At 35.9% G+C, this 12,343-nt stretch overlaps 1 protein-coding gene across 2 annotated transcripts in view; it reads right to left on the bottom strand.

Moving 5' to 3' along the window:
- The window catches only part of SPATA6 (spermatogenesis associated 6), a 157,601-nt gene that overhangs the window by 51,468 nt on the left and 93,790 nt on the right, over window positions 1-12,343 (bottom strand). The window contains exons 10-11 of one of the 2 annotated variants that reach the window (XM_012534469.3): window positions 9,673-9,857; window positions 5,439-5,538 (exon numbers count right to left, since the gene is read on the bottom strand). In XM_012534469.3, coding sequence (XP_012389923.2) covers window positions 5,439-5,538; window positions 9,673-9,857 — 285 coding nt within the window. The remainder of the gene's footprint in view (window positions 1-5,438; window positions 5,539-9,672; window positions 9,858-12,343) is intronic. The other variant, XM_004273888.4, reaches the window with a different exon arrangement.

Raw genomic sequence — 12,343 nt, 5'->3', positions numbered from 1 at the left:
TATCATTTCATTGAATCTAAAGTTCAAACTGGGGAAAATTGACATCTTAATTTGGAGTCCTCCAATCCATGAATATGGGATATCTCTGATTAGTTCTATCTTCTTTGATTTCTTTCAATGGTGTTTTGTAGTTCTCAGAATGCAGATCCTGCATTAGGTATAATCCTGTTAGAATTATACCTAAGCATTTCAATTTATGGTGCTATTGTAAACTGTATGGGTTTTCTAAATTAAAATTCCAATTGTTCATTGCTGGTATATAGGAAATATTACTTTCTTTGTATTTTGTGACATTGCTAAACTCACTTATTAGGAGCTTTTAGGTTGTTTGGAATTTTCTACATAGATAACCATATCCTTTGCAAATACAGTTTTGTTTCTTCCCTTCTAACCTTTATGCCTTTTATTTATTTTTCTTGCCTGTCTGCATTATCTAAGACTCCCAGTATGATGTTAAAGGAATGGTGAGAGAGGGCATGCTTGCCTTGTTTCTGAGCTTAGGGGGAAAGTATTCAGTCTTTCGCCATTAAGTATAATGTTAGCTGTAGGTTTTTCAAAGATGGTCTTTATTAGGTTAACGAAGTATCCTTCTACCTCAACTTTACTAAGAGTGTTTATCATGAATAGAGTTGAATTTTGTTGGATACTTTTTCTGCCTATTGAAATGACACTGAGAACAAATATGTATTTAATCCTATGTTAATCCTATTCCTCCTGTGTTAATAGGAGGAATTTACATTGCATTTCTGGAATAAGCCCACATGATTAGGATGTATTTTCATTTTTATATACTTCTGGTTCTAATTTGCTAATATGTTGTTAGGGATTTTTACATATATGTTCATGAAGGATTTTGGTCTGTATTTTTCTTTTCTTGTAATGTCATTGTCTGGTTTTGGCATCAGAAGAAATGTTGATATCATAAGATGACCTGGGGAGTATTCTTTCTTCTAGTTTCAGGAATGTGTAAAACTGGCATTATGTTTTCCTTAAAGGTTTGGTAGAATTCACTAGAGAAAGCCTCTGGGCTTAGCGTTTTCTTTTATGGAAGATTCCTAACTTTAACTTAAATTTCTTTAATAGATATACAACCGTTGTAATTATCTATTTCTTTTTGAGTTAGCCTCGGTAGTCTATGTCTTTCAAGATGTTCTTGAAAGTTATGTCTTTCAAGAAGTTTCAAATAGTTTTCACAGCAATGTAAACAGAGCAGAAGACAGGATTAGCAAACTAGAGGACATTTCAAAAGAAAGTATCTAAACTAGAAAGAGAGAGAGAAAAAAAAAAGAATTAAAAACATCAAAATAAGCATAAGATACATATGATACACAGTCTAAAGACCTTATATAAATGTAACTGGAAACTCCAGATGGACAGTAAATAGATATTGGGGCAGAAGCAATGTTTAAAGAAAGAATGAACAGGTTTTCCAAAACTGATGAAAGATATCAACCTAAAACTTCAGGAAGCTCTGCAAACTTAACGTAGAATTGATCCAAGAAAATTACATCTAGGTATATCACAGTACGATTACTAAACACAAAGTTGAAGAGCAAATCTTAATTGCAACAGAGGGGGGGAACTCCACATTACTGCAAAGGAATGACAGCTGACTTTTCAACTGACACAAATGAGTGGCTTCTTTAAAGTGCCCAAGGAGGGAATTCCCTGGCAGTGCAGTGGTTAGGATTCTACTTTCACTGCTTTCACTGCCAAGGGCACAGGTTCAATCCCTGGTCAGAAAACTAAGATCCCATAAGCCATGCGGTGTGGCAAAAAAAAAAAAAAAGTGCCAAAGAAAATAACCACCAACCTAGAAATTTATAACTTTATATCTAGTAAAACCACCCTATACAGAAGTAAAATCATGATGTTTTCAAACAAACAAAACTGGAATTCAAAGCCAGGATAATAACATGAAAGAAAGTACTAAAGGGAGTTATTTGGGCAGGAGGAAAATGACTCAAAAATCCAAATGGGAATATGGAATTGCAGGAAAGGATGAAGAATAATAGAAAGGGTAAATATGTGATTAAAATGAATAAACATTATTATGCAAACAAAATTAATTTGTTGTGTGTTTTATATATGTAGAATCAAAATTCATGATAATAGATGTTCAGAAGAAGAGGTGGGGGCTTCCCTGGTGGCACAGTGGTTGAGAGTCCACCTGCCGATGCAGGGGACACGGGTTCGTGCCCCAGTCCGGGAAGATCCCACATGCCGTGGAGCGGCTGGGCCCGTGAGCCACGGCCGCTGAGCCTGCGCATCCGGAGCCTGTGCTCCGCAATGGGAGAGGCCACAACAGTGAGAGGCCCGCGTACGGCAAAAAAAAAAAAAAAAAAAAAGAAGAGGTGGGTTAAAAAAAGAGTTAACTGTTTTTAGGTCCCAACATTACTGGGGAGGTCAACAAAGAAATAATTTGTTATATATGCAAGTTGAAATCTCTAGGGAAATGAATAACAGAATAGTAAAAAAATGAATAATGAGTTAATAAAAAGGAAATGGATAATTAAAAAGTTACTAATCCAAATAAAATCTGCATCAATCTACATAAAAATTCTAGATTTTCATTATTGGAAAGAAATCTCATGTGCTATTCACAAGATACGCACTTTAAATATATTGATAAAAAGCAAAGGATGGAAAAATATACACCATGCATATACTAGGGAAAAGAAAGCTGCTATAACTATACAACTAGTAGACAAAACATACTGTGAAACAAGAAATATTACTAGAAACAAAAAGGGAACGTTTCCATAAGAGGTTTGTATCGTAGTCTGAAATCTGTATCCAACTAACAATTTGGCTTCAAAATACATAAAATAAAATTAACAGAACTAGAAAGAAAAACAGACATATTCACAATCATAAAACTTGAAACTTTCATGAAATTTGACACCTACCTACCACTATACAGAAAAAAATAATTCCAACAAAAAGCCTTTAGAAGAAAACATATGATAGAATCTTGAACTAGACTGATGGAAGAAATTTTCACATATTGAGGTATGGGGAATCATTCTGGCTTGTACATCATTTGGCTTGAACTTTATGCTAACTAGAGCCAGCAGTCTTATGGTCTGTCAAATGTACATTGTACAATTGCTTTAACTAAAAACAACAACAACAGCAAATAACAAAAATGCACTTTGCACTTACCAGACTGTTTAGAATGTCCACTTGGAAGATAGGGATAAATGTGGGCCCTTTCTATGACACTAATGCTAGTACTCCCTCGAAGATGCGGTTCCCTTCTCAGACACTGTGGTCATGCTGACTCGCTGTGTATGTGCTAATCAGTCTCTTTGGAAACTTTGAAGGACTGGACCCCTGTCATGTCTGATGTTTGTTCTTTGTTCTGACAAGATATGAAACTGCGGTTCAGGCATCCAAAATGGAGCCAGTTGGTCACTGTGGATGTGGTTTCAGACATGTTCCTGCATCACTAAGACCTTGAAATTTTCTGAACTGTATCAAACTCAAGGATACCACCAGCAGTTCTCAAAACAACATCTGCAGCTGCAGCCAGCTGCAACCTTAAGGTCTCAAGGTCTCCCCCTGTGACTACACAGCCATTTCGGACCCTAACCAATCCTTACTTAACTCATCTACCTAAGTGTAACTCTGCGGTTTTTGCTGATATAAGCCTCCTCCACTTAGTAGTCTGGCAGAACACAATTCAAGTGCTTCTCCTTCACAATTCAAGTGTCCTCGGCTATAGTCCTCAGTCTGGCTCTAATAAAGCTCTTCTCTATTCCTATTTTGGATTTATTATTTCTGTTGACAAGACAAAAATTGTAAAAATGCTAATAAAAAAAGATAAATTTTATTCATTGTATGTAAGAACTTCTTTTCATCAAAAGATACCATTAAGAGAATGAAAAGGCAAGGCACAGAGTGGAAAAAGAAAGTTGCAAAACATATATCTGACATATCAAAAATCAACATGGAACTTTAACAAAACAAAAAAAGATATAACTCAGTAGAAAAATAGGCAAATAACTTGAACAAGTACTCACAAAAGAGGATATCCAAATAGCAATAAACATATGTACTAGTCATCAAGAAACAGCAAATTAAAACCATTATGTTATAAAACTATTTCTCACTATCAAAATGCCAAAATTAAAATACACACACACACACACACACACACACACACACACACACAACCTATCAGTAGTAGCGAGGACAAACTGAATTCACACAGGCTGGTAGTGGGAGTGTAAACTGTTAAAATCACTTGGAAAAGTCTTTGGCGGTATCTAGTAAAGCTTAATGTTTACACACTCTATGAGCAATTCCACTGGTAGGGACATACCCAAATAAAATGTATACAATGTTACCCAAGGATTAATAAGCTGTTCATAGCAGTTCTAAAATAGCTCAAACCAGAAACAACCCACATGTCCATAAATAGAGGAATGCATAAATCAATGGCAGTATTTTCACACAATGAAATACCATGCAGCAGCAAGAGTGTGGAACTATATAACAAGATGTGTGTATTGCAAAAATGTCTGAATTGAAAAAACAAAATGAAGTAACTAAGAAAAGAAGGGAAAAGACATGGTTGGATGTCATTTGTATAAAGATCAAAAATATACAATACTAATCTTGCTATTAGAAGTCAGGATAATGTTAACCCTGGGAGTGACAGTCACTGGGACTATCTATATTACACTTTGAAAACACATTTAATTTAAAATCAATATGAATACAGAAACTTTAAACAGTACAAACTGATGTCAATGTCACATAATCCAGTTATATCTCCAGAACTAAGCTTGGTGTCCAACATGACTCATGATAAACAATTGTTTTTAAATTAATGACTGAAACAAGAAATCAAACACAAAAAGAATAATATACTGTAATTATTTCCCAGCTGTTTTTCATATATATGTTTATTTGCCTTATGTCAGAAAGTATTCTCATACTGATCTTCTCTAATATTAAACCTGATAAACCTGACCTCTTCTTTTCCTCTTTTAAGTTTTAATTAACATAAAAATCAGCTGGGAAACTTCTCCAAAATACATATGTCTCATCCCATCTCTCGTTCTACCATTTAATCAAATCTGTTTGCAGGAAATGGAATTGCTTTATTCTGGGTCACAAAACAAGGGTTCCCATATTTTGAAGGCTGTGAAAAAATTATCATAAAGTCACTACTTACTGACTCTTTATGAGATAGTTATCACTAACATTTTTTATAGTTCACATGATCTGTGTCAAACATTTTGCATAATGACTCAGGTCAAGCAAGAAGTTAGATACATTGCCTTTAGCAAAACCACTGACTTCCATTAAATGGAGGTTGTATCTTTTCTATTCCTTCCCAGTGATTAAACTTTGCGAGCTTTAAGCATCTTGGGTGGTTTTCATGCCTAATTATAAAAAGTCTTCAAAAGAAAAATTTAGAAACTAACATATAAATGTCTCTGATGAGCCTGATGTGATTTCAACACATTCTTTACCCGGTCATGGATCTCATCGCAGTTTGAAGGTGAACACCAGTCAGAATGGAATCTGTAGGCATAAAAAACAAAGGTGACTTGTAGCCAGAGGGAGAGAAAAGTAAATCTTTCCAAATGCCAGATACAGAAAGTTATTTTTTCTTATCTCTATGTGATAACATAAAAAGATTAAAATAACATATTTTCTTTCTTTGACCGAGGGCGAGAGGCAGATATAAAATCAGGTACTAATTCTCAACTGTAGTATTAAGTCCTCACAATATGTTCCATTAACAGTCTTAATAATAAAGTTTGACATGATTTGGGGAGAGCATATCTATATATCTGACCATTTTAACAATTTCCATACATAATTCTTTAGAGGTTTATCTTTAAATAAAGATATAAATTTTTATATTAGAGCAATAACTCCACCTATAGTGCCTTTAAAATTAGTTCTTATTTTCCAGTCTTGAAATTAAACATGTCAAAGAAGAAGGAAAGCAACTATTCCTCTTTCTCATGCCCTTCCCAAACTCAAAACTGGCACTTGTATAATTAAGCCACTTTATTTGTTTTATACAAGTAATAATGAAAATTTCCACATCCATCTGATTATAATGCATCTACATGACATATTCTTGATAACTCCTTTATAAAGGAATGAGTACTAAAATGTTAACAGGTTGCTTAAAACTTTCTAGCTCCCAGTTTGTTCTTACAAAGTTATAATTTTACGTGTTTACACAAAGTATAAACTGTTAAGCAGGATAAATGATTTACATAATCTGTTTTAAAGAATGCAATCAGTAATGGATGATCAACTATATATAAATTTTAATCTCCTGCATTTGTAATAGGAAGTGTTGCTGCATTTATGGAAATATGTCGGCAGACCTTGCTATTTGCTACATATGTAACACATCTTGAAAATCAGAGACCCAAATATCCAGCTCCAAGAGGATCTCTTCAATGATACTATGAGAGGATCCACTAGTCTGTGCTGTGGTATAAGAAATAATTACCTAGCAATCTAACTCCATTTACAAAAAGCAAAACCTTTAGCATGATCAAAAAGAATATCAGCTCTTTTTAAATTAGATTTTCTATTATTTCTTAGTCTGATTTTAGTAATAACTCTACAAGCTAATATAAATTATAAGTCATAATATTAATATTTATACTTTAAGGAGAAAACTGCTTCTGAAATGTAACACTTATAATCAAAATTGAAACCCTTGTATGGTGTGTTAACCCTATTGGAGGTATTCTTTAAATAGGCTTAAAGCAAAAAGGACTTTCACTGTAAATAAATTCATTTGCTTAGAGTCACTGGTAAAGTTTTCAAAAGTCTGTTTATTCATATACATGATTAAGGAGTCAGCTTTTTACAGCAATCTTAGAGGAAAACTTATTTAATTTTAATGAAGATTTACCCAGATAAACCAGAGCTGTATGTTCTGTCATATTCCCAAGTTTGCCTGGGACATAAAATCTACATTTACATCAGTTTAAATTGTTTATTGATTCCAATGGATTGTATAAACATAGTATATTTCTCGGTGACCTAAAAGCCAGACCAGAGAATGTCTTATATTTAAAGATGTGGTACTGAGTGTGCTAAAAAGAACAAAATGCTTTTGTTCCTAGTAATGTCTTAAAGACATATTGTTTGACATATTTTACTTTCTTCTATAGACTAGATCTAGATCTTTTTTAGAAAATACACTCAAAGCAGAGGTGGTCTACGTTAGTGAAAGTAAAAAAGTTTATTTACCCTGGAAAGTACCCCAATAAAATTTTATTAACTTATTTAGATGTATTCAAACTAAATTGCCATTATATTCTTTTATTTTAAAAGTACCTCAAATTTCCTCAAGTCATAAGTAAAATATGTAATGTTTAATATTTGAATCACTGATATCCTTCTGGCAAAGAACTTATTTATCTGTATCTACTATCCAACATCAAAATAAATGTGTAAATGCTGTTACCTACTCTAAACCATCCCCTGCATTGAAATATGAAAAAGGGACAGTTGACTTTAGCTACCCTCAATAAAGAATTTTTGAAAATAGCCTCAGTGAAGAATTTATCAACCTGGCTTCAAAGCTGGGACAAATATATACAAGGATAAAATAACACAAGACTAAAATTGATATTTTACTATAGTAGTAGACAACTGGAGAGTTCTGTAAAATATGCAAAAAGGTAGAAAAATAAATCAATATTTATAAAAACATATCCAAGGAGATACAGGTAAAAAAAATTCTTGAAAACCTACAGATATGGCAAATAACCTAATCAAGAAAACCACAAGGGCTTCCCTGGTGGCGCAGTGGTTGAGAGTCCGCCTGCCGATGCAGGGGACACGGGTTCGTGCCCTGGTCCGGGAGGATCCCACATGCCGCGGAGCGGCTGGGCCCGTGAGCCATGGCCGCTGAGCCTGTGTGTCCGGAGCCTGTGCTCCACAACGGGAGAGGCCACAACAGTGAGAGGCCCGCATACCACAAAAAATAAAAAAAAGAAAACCACAAGTGCTTAATTCTAAAAGTAGGGAAAAAGAGTGTAGCACCAACTGAATATCTGAACATCTGAGCAGACATGGAAATCAAAGAAAGTCCCTGAAAACTGAGATGCAAGTTACCAGACTTCAGTAGAAAAACCTCTCTTCAAGAGCTTCTCCTGAACTTTTAAAGCCTATAGATACACAGACATATATCTCCCTATGTAAATATACAGATGTATCTATCTATCTATGTATCTATCTATGTATCTATCTATCTATGTATCTATGTATCTATCCATCTATGTATCTAGCTATGTATCTATCTATCTATGTATCTATCTACCTACCTACCTACCTACCTACCTACCTATCTGTCTGAACTTGATCTCCATAGGCATAATTCTAATACACTTGAAGCAACATTCATCAAAATTCCCTATCTCAGCATGAGGGTCTCTAGCATACCTTCATATACCCATTTCAAATGCTTACAGGGCTAATGAGGAAACAGATAAATCTATCTGTTCAAGACAGAGATGTTTTAATACAGTTTCCAAACTGATATACTCTTGTTTGAATCATCAGTTTTGAGATGAACTTTTGATAGACTCTCTACAACTAATTTAAACTTTCTTATTTATGCCTGATAGCCCTAAGTACGCTGCAGGAATTTGGTGTGGTACTTTAGCTTTTTGATACCATTTGTAAAGATAGGTTTTATTTCTATGTGTTGACGGCATATCTCTTAGGTTTTCAAATTTCTATAAAATTTCTTAAATACCCAGGGTTGGGTTTTTGGTTTTGTTTTTTAATTTATGACAACTCTTGTTTTCTATGTTACCAAGAGGGAGGCAAGGAATTTCCAATTTGGATTCAACAACAACAAAAACAGATGAAGAAGAATTCTTTCTTTCACATTCAAATTATAACAAGTGTCTAACTTTGTTTGCCAAAGCATTTTTAGAGGGAGAACTAGAATCTTTACATAAGGTTAAGACAGACAGACGATTAAGATTCTCTTGGCAAGTTGGGGGTAGGTAATTTGAGGAAAATAGGCGCCATGTACCAATAATATATAGTATCATCATTATCACTAAAAGGAAAATATAACCCATGCTATTTTTATACATAAGCCATGACTATAATACTAAATCTCTATGAATCTACTAAAAACAAACTATCATATACTCTATTTTTCACTTGGGAACTACAAAATTTAATTAGGGTTAAAGTGACCCTAATTAATAAACTCACTAATAGTTAATAAACTCACTTTGAGAGAACTGGGCTGGGGAGGAGTATCTAGCATTGTATAATATGCAATATGTTCTAAACAAAAACAATTTAAAGTAAGTCTCTTAAAATCAGATTATCCCGTTACGAATAATCACATCACATACATAATTACTGTCTGCTCTTTTCTTTCTTTTTTTTTTTTTTTTGCGGCACGCGGGCCTCTCACTGTTATGGCCTCTCCCGTTGCGGAGCACAGGTTCCGGACGCGCAGGCTCAGCGGCCATGGCTCACGGGCCCAGCCGCTCCGCGGCATGTGAGATCTTCCCGGACCGGGGCACAAACCCGTGTCCCCTGCATCGGCAGGCGGACTCTCAACCACTGCGCCACCAGGGAAGCCCTGCCTGCTCTTTTCTAATGATGATTATTCAAAAATTTAGTACAGAAATAGAGACCAAGCATTACCTTTCCCTGAGAGAAGCACGATTTAACACAGGGCTTGGAGAATGCTTCGGCATTGTAGAGGGTGCTGAATGAACGAGTGAGGTCCTGGATGAATGCTGGGGCTTGCTACGTGACCTTGAACTCAAATAGTCATCACATCTTTCCAAAGAGTCATCTAAGTCTCTCCCATGAGGTGTTCTGATGACCTGTTTAAAAATTTTTTATATATATACATATATATATGTGTATATATATAGATACACATATATATACATGTATATATATACACACACACACACACACACACAGGATATATATAGTGACATTATACACACACACACATACCCTTTGTAAAAGTAAAAAAATCAAATATAATGCCACAGCTATATTTGAAGGTAAATTTCAAAATGTAGCTGTCATTACTACCACTGCATGACTAGACATTAAATACATGTGATTATTCATTCCACATGTCCAAAATCTACAGAACTTTATCAATTCCAATGGCTTTTGAGTAGGAATAGGGTAAAGGTAGGAATGTATATATAAAACAAAGGACAAATACACAAAAACTAATGATAGTCTAGTTTATCTATGAGGCCAAACAAAACAGAATTCTAGTCCTCATACTCATTCATTGCTTCATAATAAATCAGGGTAGATAAATGAATAAATTCCTACCCTTGTAGCACTTATATTCTAGTAAAATTTACATTCTAGTAAGGAGAGAGAGATTTAAAAACACACACCTGGAGTCTGTCATACAGAGTGAAGTCAGAAAGAGAAAAACAAATACCGTATGCTAACACATATATGTGGAATCTAAAAAGAAAACCCCCCCAAAAAAAACAAAACATGGTTCTGAAGAACCTAGGGGCAGGACAGGAATAAAGACGCAGAAGTAGAGAATGGACTCAATTGAGGACACAGGGAGGGGGAAGGTTAAGCTGGGACGAAGTGAGAGAGTGGCATGGACTTATAAATACTACCAAATGTAAAATAGATAGCTAGTGGGAAGCAGCCACATAGCACAGGGAGATCAGCTCAGTGCTTTGTGACCACATAGAGGGATGGGATAGGGAGGGTGGGAGGGAGATGCAAGAGGGAGGAAATATGGGGATATATGTATATGTATAGCTGATTCACTTTGTTATAAAGCAGAAACTAACACACCATTGTAAAGCAATTATACTCCAATAAAGATGTTAAAACACACACACATACACACACACACACACACACACAAACACACACACACACACACACCTGCCCGCCCAAAATAAATAGGTAAAATATACAGTATCTGGAAGGATGGTAAATACCATGGGAAGAAAATAAAGGCAATAAGAAGTGCTGCTGGGTGGAGTGGCAGGGGTATGTAGGGCAGGAGCTGTAATTCTAAATACAGTAGTCAATTGGGACCTCACAGAGAAGACTGTCCTAGTAAAGATCTAGGGAGTAAAGGCCTGAAGACCCTAGTGAAGACCATAAGACCTAAGTCAGGGGGACATTTGTGAGAAGAACATTCCAGAAAGAGAGAAAAATAAACACAAAGATCCTGTGGATGGGGTAGGGTGCATGCCTGATAGTTAGAAATAGCAAGGAAGCCAGCAGGGCTACACAGAATAGTAGGAAATAAAGTAAATAAGGTAAATTTTAAGGATTTAGCCTTCTATTCTAAACAGAGGAAAAATAAGCTCTTTTTATTTTTTTGTAAGTAAGATCTCCTCGGCTACTGTGTCGAGAACAGTCTATAGTGGGCCCAAGGGCAAAGGCAAGGAAATCAATTAAGAAACTATTACAACAAAGTAAGGAAAGAACGCTGGCTTGATTCTGAGTGATAGCAGTGGAGGCAAAAAGTGATCAGATTCAGAAGTCATCTGGAAGATACAGCCAACAGGATTTGCACAGACTGACTATCAAGGATAACATCAAAGTTTTCTGGTGAAATCAACTGGAAGAGTTGAGTTTGTATGAATTAGCTATACCCTTCCAAATGGACAGGTGGAAGAGTAAGATATTAGGAGTCTGGTTTTGGACATGTTGAGCTTCACACATCTATTCATCATCCAAACTATTAAAGCAGAGGTTCAGGAGAAGAGTCCAGGATAAATGTACAAGCTGGTAATTTCCAGCTTTAAATGGCATTTAAAAGTATGGCACTAGGTGATATAACCAAGGAAGTGAGCATAAATAGGAAACACCCGAAAACTGAGCCCTGGGAAGACTCCACTGTTTAGAGGCTGGGAAGATGAGAAGGAAACAAACTGAGGAATGGCCAGGGAAGAAGTGGAAGAAAAAGGAGAATGTGTTATTCTGGAAGTCAATTAAATAATGTATTTCAAGGAGGAGGAGTAACTAGCTCGGTCAAGTACTGCTGACAGGTCAAGGCAGAAAAGGCTAGGAATGAACTTCTGGATTTTAGCAGCGGGGGGGGAGTCATAAATAATATTAATAAGAGTAGCTTTGGCGGGGGCTTCCCTGGTGGCACAGTGGTTAAGAGTCCGCCTGCCAATGCAGGGGACATGGGTTTGAGCCCTGGAACAGGAAGAGCCCACATGCCGCGGAGCAACTAAGCCCATGTGCCACAACTACTGAGCATGTGAGCCACAAATACTGAGCCCGTGTGCCACAATTACCAAAGCCCATGCACCTAGAGCCCATGCTCTGCAACAAGAGAAGCCACCGCAAT

Source organism: Orcinus orca, chromosome 1, assembly GCF_937001465.1.
Source record: "Orcinus orca chromosome 1, mOrcOrc1.1, whole genome shotgun sequence".
NCBI lineage: Eukaryota > Metazoa > Chordata > Mammalia > Artiodactyla > Delphinidae > Orcinus > Orcinus orca.
The sequence above is the reverse complement of the archived record's forward strand: the minus strand, read 5'-3'. Positions and strand labels throughout refer to the sequence as shown.